Below are 13,721 nucleotides of genomic sequence, written 5' to 3'. Positions count from 1 at the left end.
AAAGGTCCCTCCAGGAAAAAACAGGGTGTAGAAAAGCAAGTTATTTTTAATACATGACATAATACCTTTAGTGGAAGCTACACAACACAACTTGCTGAAACCAAATCCAGATCAATGGGGTGCTGTGGGTAAACAGCATTGAAAAGCAAGTTGTCACATGGCAGAGAACACGGGGGCACAGAAAGTGCTAACTGCAGCAATAGTCCTCATTAAACAATGTTCCTATACATCTGTTTGTGTCTAGTGGGTTCCCCAGCTTGTATGCTAGGAATTAAGGATTTCTTCCAGTACTGGTTTGAGGTACATGAGCCTGGATAAACCAAACTTTGTAGGGCCTTTGTTTTATTTGCCTGCCGGGGCAGATGTCAAGAGTGGGTTGGACCAGCCTTCCCTTAATGCATACAGCTGTAGTGTCTCCTTCCAGCTGCTTCCCGCGCCGTTTGCTCGATGTTTTTGTTTTTTCCTCTCGTTGCACATAATTCCTTTAGACTTATGGTAAAGGAGAGAGGCAGTTGGAGTTTCAGAGCTTTGCATTCCTTGCTGAGCTGTGCCTGTGTTTGCATGCAAAGCCATCGCCAGCCCTCCAACTATTTTAATCATTTCAGAGAGGGTGGGTCATCAGGCATTTGGCAGCAGGCTCCTTTTCTATAGCTGAGGTGGAGTCAGCCAATGACCTGCAAGCCTGGAAAATTTTGCAGGGCAGTTTCACTGGACAGCTTTGCCGAGCCGTGCCATTTGAATTGCAGCACAGACATCCACGCACTGCGCTCTCCATTTCTGGCGTGTCTCCCAGCACAGAGTTTAGCTGAGGCTCGGGTTCAGCTTTCCCTGCTCTCTCCCTGCAGTGGCAGTTTCTCTGGGCTCTCCCAGCCAGGACTCCCCAGCGATCATGGAGGATACTACCTTGCAAATTATCGAACCACCAACTGCTTCTGAGGCCTCTGAGGAGCAAATACCCGAAGAACCCATCAAGTCAGACCAGATCAATGGTGTGATGGTGCTGACCCTTCTGGACAAGATCATCGGAGCGGTGGATCAGATCCAGCTGACCCAAACACAGCTGGAGGAGAGACAGCAAGAGATGGATAGTGCGGTGGTCAGCATCCAAGGAGAGTTAACCAAGCTGACCAAAGCTCACACCACCACCAGTAACACCGTGAACAAAATGCTGGAAAAGGTGCGCAAGGTGAGCGTCAACGTGAAGACCGTCCGGCAGAACCTGGAGAAACAGGCTGGGCAGATAAAGAAGCTGGAGGCCAACGAAGCGGAGCTGCTGAAACGCAGGAATTTCAAAGTCATGATCTACCAGGTAAGGAGCAGAACTCTGTGCAGCGTGACGGGGTGTTTTCATTCCTACTGGTTCTGACACACTGCATGGTCCATTCCTCTCCCAGTTGTGGGTCTGGAGTAGCTCCCATTCACCTTGTAATGCCACCTGTGTGTTCTAAGATAAAGTTACTACTTTTTTTACAGGAGTTTTAATGCAGGTAGCAGGAATGCCCCAAAGCAATTGTTGCAAGGACCTGAAGTATTACAGCAACCCGATGTACTGTTAACTAAACAGGAATGCTCTGTGTTTGGTGGGTGTAGGGGAACACAGGGTAAATCCACCTGCTAACTTACCTTGTAGTCAGAGGCTACAAAATTATCATTTACACAGGGTGCAATAATGTTTCCTGTTTGTGACACACATCTTACAACAATACACAGTAACCTCGGCATTGGGGCAGGGGAAAAACCAAACAGATCTTCCAGCTCGAAAATCCCTGGGTCTGCCTTTGCCTTTGTTCCTGTATGCATTTCCACAATCTTTTTACCATGATCTGCACATTCTGACTCTTCTAATTGTCTGATTACAGTAACAGCTTTGGTTTGCTTGGTGTTCATAGCTTGCGTCAAGGGGTGGGTTTTTCCTTTAGTCTTAAAGAAGAGAAGAAAAATATGTTTCTCTCTCTTTTCCTGTCTGGAGTCAGTTCTCTGTATCAGAGCAAACTCTTGTATTGGGCCATGGAAAAAAAAAGTGAGTGAAATAGTTAATGATTCAGTTGGGAGCCTCAAGGTTGATAATAGTGTCAGGGACAAGTAGAGAAATGTCCGCTGCTGATCACAGAGAGAAGAAAAGCAGAACAAAATGGGCAGCAGTTCTTACTACAGTGTCTGAAGGGAGAGCTGGTGATAATGAGCTCAGGAATCTGGCAAGTACTGAGGCCTCTGCAACTCTGATTCAGAGGATAAGCATTTGTACTTTTATCATACATGAAAGACTGAAATACTTGAGCATACTCAGACCCTACAGGCAATCTGACCAGTTTTATATCTCTATTTATTGCTCACCCTTTATGTAAGGCTTACAGACCTATCCATGCAAAAGTAAAATGAGCCTTGGAGGTGCTGCAGAGGCAACAAATGGTGCAAAATGAGAAGAGCAAAGGAAATTGTTGTACAAAACATTCCGCGTGGGTTGTGGAAATAGGTAGGAAGCTGGGAAAGTGCTGAGTGCTTGGGAAGCATCTGAAATATTTGCAGGCTGTGGTTCTGTGGGCTGCTCTTTTTGATTTGTTGCTGCTTTTGAATATGGAGTAACATTTTTCTTTGAATTTAAAAGAATTTTAATTGAATTTAAAGAAAACAATTTTGCTTCTGAAGGGCATCAGGGGCAAAACTGACGCAATGAGGCTGGGGCAACTTAACTGGAAAACAAAATCCATTATGGGTTTTTGATGTGTGAATACTAGAAAGAAATGAGAGTGATAAGATTAATGTGCATAAGTAACGAGGACTGCAGTGTGTCAGAGCTACAGGAGTTAAAATTTCTCCTGTAGAAATCAGGTGGTTGTTTAATAGATGCATTAATCTGTAGATTGAACTCCATGAAAAGTCCATCATGTAATTTTAACCATACAGGAACCTGGGCAGGAGGGGTTGGTGTAAGAAAAAATCAACTGTGCGTGTCAGAGTCTGCTTTTCTGGTGGAAACACGTTCTATAGTCAAACATTTGGGAGGGTTCTGGAAGTTCTGCTTCTGGGCTGGGAGGTTTTGTTCTGCCTCATTTCTCCTGAAAGGAAAAGTATTTATTGAATGTGTGTTTTGCTGTGATGGTGGAGGTGGTGTTCCTCAGAATGTTCTGACAGTCTGACTCTGGGAATCGCAGGGCAGATGCAGAGCATCAGGATGCAGCTTTGTGTCTTGATGTATTCACTGATGGGCGCATCAGTGATGAGGATTTGCTGCTGGGATTATGCAAAACAGATAATGCCAATGTATTGAAATAACAAAGCTCTGTGCAGACAGAAGCAATAATCTGTACATAGCAGGGGTGTTCACCCAATGGGGACGATGTCCTGCTGCTTTACTTCTATCAAGCAGTGCTGTTTGTTGTATGCACCCTGCTGATTCTCCCTTCATTTACTAATATCCTCCCGTGTCTCAGTCTTAACAATCAACAACTTTTTGCAGTGCATTAACCAATGGTGTGTCTCCAGCAGTTCTGGAAGGGACTATTTCAGGAGTGCAAATGGGCACCTTGAGAGACGAGGTCGAACTGCACGCAAGTGTTACACTGTGCTAGGGGAGAGGTTGGGAGGAAAATGAAATGCTGTTCAGCTTGAGCTGCTGGATGGTCCTGCAGCACTTCTGTCTGCTTGGTTTCAGGAGTAGTGGGGATGGAAGTCAGACATTCTTTTGAACAGAAGTTCAGTGTTGTTGTAAACAGGACTTTCCTTCCTGAATATCTGGATGTCAGATGGCTGCGTGTGCCCCATTGGGAGCGCACACGGAGCTCCTCAGTGCTGCCCCTCTGTCTTCTGCTCCGGGCTCCTGTCTTAATGAGAAATCAGCAAAGCACATCAAGCTGAGTTGGAGTGGCTGCTAATACAGCAAAATGAGGTGACTTCATCCCAGAGCTCCTGTCTACAGATAGAAGAAATGGGCTGGTTACTGCAGTTCATCATTAGGTAAAGGCAGCTCTCGGAGCAGACTGTGCCCCATTCATCTGATGAGAAGCACATGTCAGCATTATGTAAGCATGGGATGTTTCCTCCAAGCGTTTTTTTGACAATTAAATTTATTCCTTCCAATGCCACTGGCCTGTTTTTCCTACAGCCAGAGGCCGCAGTGCTTGCAGCACCCAGCAGACAGATCGGGTGTTTCTAAAACGTGCTGGTCCCTTATTTGGAGACTTTTGTAGGAGCCAAACTTTAGAGACAGTCTGCCTCGTGATGGGCAGCTTCGTTACTAGAGAAAGATGTTTGTGATGGCTTTAAGGGTTCAGAAACTCCTGCAGGGCTTCACTGCGCTTTGATGGACTCCTCAGGTGCCCAGAGCTGTGCGTGGAATGGAGCTGCTTTGGGGAAGGGCCGGAGCAGTAAATGCACATGGTCTGTACAATGAGCAGGGTAGGTAGGGCCGCTAGCAGTGGTATAAATAGCACAGTTTGGCTTTTGTGCCTCTAGTAGGGCCTTATACGGATGGGAGCAGCAAGATCCTGGGGAGGAGGGACAAATTTCACACCCACGCACTGCGGTGGTGGAGACGGAAGCCAGAATGAAGGCACTGAGCATCCCTGTGCCCTCCGGCAGCTCCACGTGGGCAGTGCTGCAGATGGAGAGGAAAAGCACTGCGGCATCTTCACGTCTGTTCTGCTGCTCGTGGAGAGGTGGGACAGTGCTGTCCTATGGGAAGGAGGGAAACACGGTTTGAGTCTTTTCCTTTGGGCTGCAGCCCTGAGTTCGGACTGTTCTCCCTCCACTGTGAGGGGCACCATGTTGACATCTCGGTGTGCAAAGATTCCTTTCTATTTTCTGTATATTACTGAATTACACAAATCTCAAAATAATAATTGGTGGGAGGTTGTGCCTCTAAAGAATTCCTGAATGTTAGCGGCCCATTCCCAGGATTTTGCTTAGTGCAGATTATTGCAGTTCTGGAGCGTGGCTTTCTCTGTTGCAGCTCAGAATCAACTGCTTTAATATTTCATTGCTCAGATATTATTTATAAGCAGTCGGTGTTTGCTGAAATCCTCTCAGTGCTGTAGTTCCACACTGAGCTGTGCAGCAGTAAATTCTCTCAGAGCAAAGGGCCAATTTCCACTCTCTGATGAGCTGTGATGTGCCTGTGCCCAATGTAAAGCACAGTGCAGTTAGGCAGCAGGTTTAGCCCTCATTTGTCCTGTTTGGGAAAGTGTGGCTCTGCAAGATCCTCTCCAGCACTGTCCAGCTGCAGGATAAGACGGGGATCAGAGACAAAGATGGTCAGTGTCAGCGAGGGAAAATAAAGTATTTAGAACAAAAAGTCCCAGGATGTTTAGTCAGTACCTTTTACTTGAGGATACAAATGTCAGTATCAGCGCTGATGTATCTGCATATCATCTGTAATGCAAACTCCACCTTTGTTGGAGAAATATTATTTATTCAGAAATAGCCGTGGAGTTGTTCATCAGCTGGGACAGGTTGATCTGGGAGGAGCACTTGTGCAAACAGGCTGATAATGGATCAAACCCTTTTCCTTCTGTCAGCGGAAAAAAAAGGAGAAAAAAAAACGCTTTCTATTCCTTTGGCTGTTCCTGCTGTCCTGCCTTTCGTCTGACTCACTGGGAGGCAAAAGCATTTTTCCAAACAGCCTCCTTCTCAGCTGGGACATCCTGCACTGTTCCTCCCTGTCTCTTCATCAGGTTTGAACTAACTCCAGTGTCGGTACCAAGCTGCTTGTGGAGAATGCTTTTAAGAGATAGATAGTGTAACTAGATGTGCTCGCTAGAAAGTGATGCCAAAAAGATTGTACAAGACACAGAATTTCAGAGGATAAGATGATTTCTGCTGGTCAGGGAGGTGCTGCTTGAGAATGAACTGATTCATCCCTTCAGCACTTGGCTCTTTTCCCTTCGTATTTTAGATCTTGTCCTTTGTTTCTGCAGCAGCATTCTGGTGACTTCTGACTGTGCCAAGGAGCCAAAGCTTCGCTTTCTGCACCTCTCCTGACATTGTTGGAAAAAAGATCCATCCAACCTTTAGAAAAGGAGTCAAATCCAAGGCCGTGAATGCAAAAGTGTTAATTATGTATGGGATACTCTTCCTTCCTGTAAATCTTTGCAGATTGCCTTTGCTGTCAAAATTTACTACCTGGCTTCTTCCTTTATTTATCACACCACCGTGTCTTTTCTTTCTGTCTGTTCTTCTACTAATCTGGATGATGCTTGTCACCATTCCTGATCAGATTGGCCAGCTGGGGAATAGGTAAGGTATTTCATTACGCTTCATTCTGCCGGCCATTGAAATGCCATTTTCCTCACCTCAGCCTGAGAAGAAGCAGAGAGTGCCCTTTGAGTCCTCGGCAGAGCTCTGAGCCGTCTCCTGCAGCAGTTCCCAGCGCCTGCGCTGCCCAAAGTGCCATGGCCCAAATCAGCAGAAGACATGAGAGGAGGCAGCAGCCGTAGGGCCCCAGGAGGGGTATCCCCGAAGATTGTTTTGAACCTCTTCTGAAGCTCTGAGAGCTGCTGATTGTAGTGCCTTTGTGTTCTCTGCCTGTTTGCAGCTGCTATGAGCATTTAGCCCTGCAGGGCTGATGCTTCCAGCTGGCAGAAATGCCTCTGCTTGTTGACTAACTGCTTGCTGCTTGCTGCCAGGGTTGTAATGGATGGTGAGGAGCTGTAATTCTCTCGCAGGCATTACAGGACTTGTCTTATGCTGCCTCTGTGAGCAGGGAGGGAGGCATTGCTCTTTGGTTGCATGAAGGGCTGCAGGCCGTGCAGATGGCTCCGTGAGAGTCACTCTGTGGCTGAGCAAACCCTGCAGTATTCTGAGCCTCAGTTTCTCCCTCTGAAATACAGACCAGACAGCACCTACCTCCTCAGACTTGCTGTGAAGTTGAGTTTATAGGCATATGTGAAATGATTTGGAGTTATTAAGTAGCACAAGGTGCATGATATAAAGCTAAGCCTGCCTCGTGAGGACATGGCAGCCCCTGTCGCTGCTCAGTGCCGAGTTCTGCTCGCTGGGAGCTGTGCTTCTGCTGCAGACTTCAGACAGCAGCGACTTTCATGGCTTTGTCTGCCCCTTGTCTCAGGCCGTAGGGGCTGCAGGTAGCAGCACAGTGCTGTGCTGTGGGGCTGCTGGATCATGTCTGAGGCTCCACAGATGGACTCCTGCATTGTGTGCAGGGCCGTTCTGTTGGAAACACTGTGCTTTGTGGCTTTTCTTTCCAATAGAAAGGCCCAGAAGGAACCAGGCAAAGGTGAAATCAGCCTGGGAACGTGGGCATCAGGGGAAACTGCCAGAGAGAAATTTGCATTTGCAAGGACAGTGAAAAGATATATCTGTATTTTAAGCAGTTACCATTTGTGGTACAGCCATATAGGAACAATAATCTCCAAAGGCAAAGATGCTGAAACAGAAAGCACAGCTTTTCTATTTGGAAGCATTCACACCTCCCTGGGTTCTCTCAGGCTGTGGGTGCTTATCAGACAAAGCTGAATCCTCCTTCCATGGACACAGACATGGGTTCAGCACCACAGCATCCCTGCAGACCAGCAGGCTGAGCTGGTGCTGTGCTGTGGGAGCACAGATCTGCTCCTGCTCCAGGCTTTGCTCTGCCCTGGCAAGTTGCCTGCTGCCAGGGTGCTCAGCATTCCTGCCCCAATTCCCTCGGCTGTACAGTGCCCTGGGCAGGCAGGGGGGGGTGATGTGGCACAGACACTGATCTTGGGCCTGGCCAGCATTGGCCCTTTTTGGTCAGAGGAGAAGCTGGGAATGGGAGTGCTCATGTTGTGCATGGTATGGCTGCATGTCAACCAAACTCAATTGTTTGTGTTGTTGCAATTGTGTAAAAATAACTGAACAGAATGAACTGCAGGTGTGAATTGCATGCAAGTGTGAAAAAAGCTCCATTAAACCTTGAAACTGGAGATCAGAGTGGTGAGAGTCCCAGGACTCTGTTTTATGTGCTGATAATGAGATCCTCTATTCAGCAGCAGCCCAGGAACCCCTCTCAAGTTTTGGGAGTGTTCCTCTTATCTGTTGGTGGTTCTGCAATCCCTGCAGAGCTGTGCTGGGCTGGGAACACAGCTTGGCTCTGTGCCTCATTGGCCCTGTCCGTGACAAGGGAAGTATTTACTCGTGTTGTAGCAACAGGCTGTGTGTGTATGGCCATAAAGGGGCTGATGGGGTGACTCATTGCGGGGGAACTCAGCTTGGAAACACAGATAAAAGCCCCCTTAGTGCAGCAAGGCAGGCGCTGCTCTGCCCCAGATGGAGCAGCTTTGTGTTGCTGCAGCAGAAGGAGCACAGGGCAGTGCCCCACGTCCCCAAGTGCTGCTCCCCAGCCCCAAACAGCTGACACTGTGCCACAGCGATGGCACAGCTCTTCGTGAGCTCTGAGGGTGGATGGGGGTGGCACATTGTGCGGGGTGACAGAAACACAACGATCCAGCAGGGGCTGAAGCTGAACCTTTCAGTGCACTCAGCTGATGGCCTGGCTCAGCACACGGCCACCACTTGCCTGTGCTGGGTGGTTCTGCACTCTGTGTACAGAGCAAGGAGGATTTTTCTTGTGTTGAGATAAAAATCTGAGAAATCTTGTCTTTGTGCCAGCTGGATTCAGGCACAGGGAACAGAGCTGGTTTGCATCTGCTGATAGGGAGGGAGTGTTCGAACACCCCAATGTGTGGGGATGCCAAGAGCCAGGATTTTGGACTCTCCCACTCCCAGGGTCAGTATTTTCCCAGTAAAAATAGAGTGCTTAGAATGCCTGCTGTTAAAAATGTGCCTCATCTGGATAAGTCACGAGTGGAGCAAAGCGTACACAGAACAGAACAGAGCTGTGCCCTGAGCTGTGCCCTGAGCAGGGATTTGCACAGCAGCCTCCTGCAAAGCCGGGACAGTTCGGGATTGTTCTGATGAGGCCCCGCTGCCCCTGTTTGCAGGCAGACATGCAGGGAGTGCTTTGATTGCTGGGGGAACTGCGCTGCTCTGCCTGTGTGTGCTGTAGCAGCCCCTGGGCAGAGCCTGGGGATGCTCAGAGCCATTTGCTCATCCCAGGGCTGTGGTGCAGTCAGCTGGAGCCTGCTGTGTCAGCAGGAGCTGCCTGGTGCAGATGGGCCTTAAATCAGGAAAGTGACCCGGATCAAACACTGCTGGAAGCACAGCGGCTGTTCTCCAGATGGTTATCTACAGATCTACAGATGGAGAGGAGCCCCTGGGCGGGGGGTGAGGGCTGGCAGCCTGCGAATGAGGGTGGTTTGGGGAATTTGGGTGCAATAATGAGGCAAGTGCTGCTCCCAGCACCTGGTGGGGTGGATCCCTCCACGCTGGTGAGCACATTACAGATGGTGTGAGTGTCACTGGGGCTTGCTGCTGGTACAGACCAGGTTGGAAAAGGCAGTTATAACAAGAGGGAAGGCAGTTACCTCTGGACAGACAGGGAGTTTTGTGCTGGCATTTCTTTCTGTACACATATGCTTGGGAGTTAACCAGGGTCTGATTAGGATCTAGGTTTGCAGGATGCGGTCATTTCCAGCACTGGTGCCAGGGGAGCGGGGATGCCTTTGTTCTGTCCCATTGTGTTGAGGTGGGGGAAGGAAGTGCTGCAGTTCCCAATGTTCTTGGCAGGGCAGGGTCTCCCGTAGATGCTGGGGATTACTCCTGCAGGTGTTGTGCAGAATGTGCTCCTGCTGTCCTGCTGGGGCACGTTGCTCTGGGCTTTCCCAGCCCTCCTGGGAGCACGAGCATTGTTCTCTCCTGAAGGGGATATCAAACGGAGAAAACATGTGTGGGCTGCTTCACCTTCCAGAATTTATCTGAGGCCTGAGCGGTGATTTGGAGGAGGCAGAGCATCTGAATGACAGGATCCAGGAATGGGACCCCTGGTCTGGCAGAGCTGCATTGCGGTGGTTTTGCTCAGCCGGGTGTTCTGTGGAAGTGATTTTCCACTGCTGACACCATTTTCTTCAGATTCCCTCTCAGTTGTGGAATTTCTGCTTGCAGAAGGAGCAGCACTGTCCTGTGCCTGGGGTGGAATGAGAAAACCACCAAAGCTGTCACAACGTGTCAGAGCAGCAATGGTGCACAGGCAGCAAACACACAGACCTGTCAGCATCACAGGAGACATCAGAAGGTCCCCAGCCACCCAAGAAAACCTGCACAGAAACATAATTGGGGTGAATGTGCCTCTTCAGGCCCTGTCCCCAGCAGCTGTGTGACACTGGGATGTCCTGGCTCTGGACATCTGTGCTGCTCATTATCCCGCAGGCAGAGTGATGCAGCGTCTACAGCCAGCTCTGTATTTGGACCCCAGCCCTTTCCTTCTGAAGCTGCTGTCCCCAGGGCTGGCAGTAGCACCTGCGGGTCCCTCTTTCCCATGGCCTTCTCCAAGCCCCAGCCCAGTGCACTGTGCTCTGTAATGTTCCCACTGCAGGGCTGTGCCTCATTCCTGCTGGTTGTCTGGCTGTGCTCATCGCTGCACTCCATGCCTCTCCCTTGTGGCTCCATTGGTTAAAACAGCTTGGGCATAAATTTCAGAGCTGTGTGCTGCAGCTCCACAGCTGCGATGCTCTGTGCAGTGATGGGCTATTTCCAGCCCGTCCTGGGACACAGTGGTGATTCATTGCAGCAGGGACGCACGCTATGTGCTGCTCGGATGAAAACCAATCCCACCCCGGACCTGTGCCCCTCTCTTGGCTCCGCTGCCCCTCCTGTGCACATGCCTGTCCTCTGCCACAGAGATCACAGATTTGGCTGACCCAGGGCAGTGGAGAAGCTGAATGAATTTGCCTTGTCCTCAGGAGAGGCCGTATAGCTCCACTGTGTGCATCGGGATGTGTCTCTAAGCAAGGCAAGGGGGAACAAGGAACGTGGCTGGCAGGACAAACCACTGCTGCCCAGCAGGGAGCTCCAGCAGCGAGCAGGATTGGAGTGCCCAGTGCCTGCTGAGGGAGCTGAGGCAGCAGCAGGTCAGCCTGCAGCTCAGAGCCTGGCCCAGCTGAGTGCCTGCACAGCCCAGGGAGTGCAGAGCTCATAAATGTGAGCTGAAATACAGCAGAGCCGTGAGATGCAATGGGATAGAGCAGTGTAATTTATTGGGTGTGCTGATGGAGAGGACAAACCTAGGCCTGAGGCTGCCAGGTTCATACCACCGTGACTCGTTACTGTGCTTCTGCTCAGTGCTGAGTGGGGCTGCCGAGGTGGGTGTGTTTCTCAATGGCTCTGCTCTGTGTCTTGCAGGATGAAGTGAAGCTCCCATCCAAACTGAGCATCAGCAAGTCTCTGAAGGAGGGCGAAAAGCAGGAGAAGGAAGGTGAAGGTGAGGAGGTGCCCGCAGGTGAGGACCATGCGGAGGAGGATCACATCCAGCTCTCCTCTGATGAAGAGGTGGAGATTGAAGAGATTATTGAGGAGTCACGGGCAGAGCGCATCAAAAGGAGCGGCATGAAGAGAGTGGATGACTTTAAGAAGGCATTCTCGAAGGAAAAAATGGAGAAGACAAAACTGAAGACCAAGGAAAACCTGGAGAAGACCCGCCACAACCTGGAGAAGACCCGCCACAACCTGGAGAAGAGAATGAACAAGCTGGGCACCAAGATTGTGACTAATGAAAGGAGAGAGAAGATGAAGACTTCTCGAGACAAGCTGAGGAAGTCTTTTACCCCTGACCATACCATCTATGCCAGGTCCAAGACGGCCGTCTACAAAGTGCCGCCCTTCACTTTCCACGTCAAGAAAATAAGAGAGGGGGAGGTGGAAGTAAAAGCCACGGAGCTGGTGGAGGTGGGTGGAGAGGAGGGAGAAAACTCAGATCTGATGCGTGGGGAGAGCCCTGAGATGCACACGCTGCTGGAGATCACAGAAGAGTCTGACGCGGTGCTGGTGGACAAGAGCGACAGTGAGTAGGGCAGGCAGCAGCACGGAAAGGCTGCGGATGGATGGCTGAACACGAAATCATTCACATCTTGAGATCTTCCTTTGCCCCGGTGCCCCGGGGCAAGTGTACACAGCATCTTTACTACCCTGCAGAGCCGATGCCAATCCCCTGCCTGCTAGGACAAGGTGTATTTTATATTTTAGTTTTAGCACACAGAAATGTTAGGAACACAGGACTGTTTTTCTTACTGTCCAATCACCCTTGGAGACCATTCCTGCCGCAGCTGCATGAGAGCCTTCCAGAGCCCAGACCTGGAGAAGGGCTCTGAGCAACGGGGACCCAGCCCAGCTGGAGAGTGCTAAAACCAAGATAACAGCCTACACCTGAAACGCTCAAGTGTCCTCTGTGAGCACAGACCTGGTGTCAAGAACGCCTGCCCAGCCCTCAAGGCCCCGATTCCCTGCGCCAGGCTGAGTGTCCCTGCAGACAGCAGGATGTGTGGGATCCAAGCTGCCGCCCGAGGAGCACAGGGTCTGCAAAGCACCCCAGCGTGCGGGAGGGAAGAATGGAGCACATTCAATGGGCAGAGTAATGGTGAAGCTGAGCAGCCACGTGGCACACAGACGGTCTGCTCCATTCTTTCCTCCCAGGTCATTGTGGTGGAGCCAGGACAGCTGTGCCACAAAACCAACCTGCTGCTGGGACTGCGGAGCCCCCACAGCCTGCGCCTGCTGCCTCGTCCCACACTCTGCCATCATGGAGCAGCTCGGGTTAAATCCCAGCTGCCTGAATTCGGGCCGGGCAGGGAACGTGCGGAGCTGGACGCTGCCCCCCACGACCCACACGTGCCACCACGGGTGGGCAGCGAGTGCACACGGCCATGGAGGGGGCGAGTGTCTGTTCCAGAGCAGCCCACGCCAGCCGAGCTGCCTTACAGAGGAGCCTGGGATGTGCTGGTGCTGTGGGAGCGCCCGGCTGGCAGCGAGCAGCCCCGACATCCAGCACATCCGGAGCGTTTCGGAGCGTCTCCTTCCTCCAGGGGTCCTGGCGCGGCTCCGGCTCGTGCCCACGTCCTGCACTCCCCCCCCCCATTCTCCCCATTCTCCCTCTCGGTGCCTTCGCTCTGTTGCTGTAGTTTCACACGCGGCACCGCCCGGCTCAGCCCGCACCGCTCTCACACGCAGCCGCCGCCGGCAGCGGGGCAGGAGCGGGCAGGAGGCTGCGGCCCCGCGGCTGCACGTGCGGGATGTGGGTGCGCGGGGCCGGTGGGATGTTCCCGTCCCGTCCGCCCGGCGCTGCCCCACGTGCCGTTTCCTTCTGGCCCCGCTCCGCCCCGCGCAGCCGTGTCCGCTGCCGCCGTACCCACGTATATAAACTCGCTTTTCCTCTCTGACCGTTCTCCCTCTCGTTGTCTGACGCCCCGCGGCGCTGCCCTGTGCCCGTGGCTGCGTGTCCCCGTTGGCGGCGCTGTGTCCCGCTCGGTGCGGCGGAGCTGCCGCCCGTCGGTCGCAGCGCGTTGGACAAAGCTCAGATTGTTTTGTATGACTGCATCCTGGTGAGCAGCACAACTAATAAAGGCTGTTTTGTAACGGAGCAGCATGGCGCCTGCTGAGCAACGGGACGGGGAAACGGCCTGAATCCAGCACGGGGTGGGCTGGGGTCGGACAGTCCGTACCGGGGGGTGGCCGTGCCCGGCCCGGAGCTGCAGGATCCCATTGCTGGGAGGGGGGGGGTCCCGGGCAGCTGATCCACGCAGTTGTCCCCGCAGCGCGGACCGGGCGTTGCCGGGCGCTGACCCGCATCGCTCCGCGCGGGGCCGCTGCTGCGCTCCGGGAACATCGGGGGGTGCGGCCCCTTTAAGAGGCGGCGGCGG

At 51.8% G+C, this 13,721-nt stretch overlaps 1 protein-coding gene across 2 annotated transcripts; it reads left to right on the top strand.

Moving 5' to 3' along the window:
* Nucleotides 1-730: 730 nt before the first annotated feature.
* On the top strand, nucleotides 731-13,441 carry CAVIN1 (caveolae associated protein 1). Of its 2 annotated transcripts, none has more exons than XM_015885714.3 (2): nucleotides 731-1,309; nucleotides 11,212-13,441. In XM_015885714.3, exons 1-2 carry the CDS (start codon nucleotides 890-892, stop codon nucleotides 11,875-11,877), a joined length of 1,086 nt encoding a protein of 361 aa, XP_015741200.1. In that variant the 5' UTR covers nucleotides 731-889; the 3' UTR covers nucleotides 11,878-13,441. The 2 variants fall into 2 exon arrangements, with proteins under 2 accessions (XP_015741200.1, XP_085388520.1); XM_085532394.1 differs by lacking the exon at nucleotides 11,212-13,441 and adding an exon at nucleotides 6,293-6,847.
* Nucleotides 13,442-13,721: the final 280 nt, after the last annotated feature.

Source organism: Coturnix japonica, unplaced genomic scaffold, assembly GCF_054131305.1.
Source record: "Coturnix japonica strain WE unplaced genomic scaffold, WE-NBRP24 Scf049, whole genome shotgun sequence".
In the NCBI taxonomy this organism is placed as follows: domain Eukaryota; kingdom Metazoa; phylum Chordata; class Aves; order Galliformes; family Phasianidae; genus Coturnix; species Coturnix japonica.
This window is presented reverse-complemented; position numbering and strand designations above follow the sequence as displayed.

What these genes read in the sequence shown, in the direction of transcription:
- CAVIN1 (XM_015885714.3), top strand. Translation starts at nt 890, where the DNA reads ATGGAGGATACTACCTTGCAAATTATCGAACCACCAACTGCTTCTGAG. An exon ending in TCAAAGTCATGATCTACCAG is followed by an intron (nt 1,310 to 11,211) that starts GTAAGGAGCAGA and finishes TGTGTCTTGCAG; the next exon opens with GATGAAGTGAAGCTCCCATC.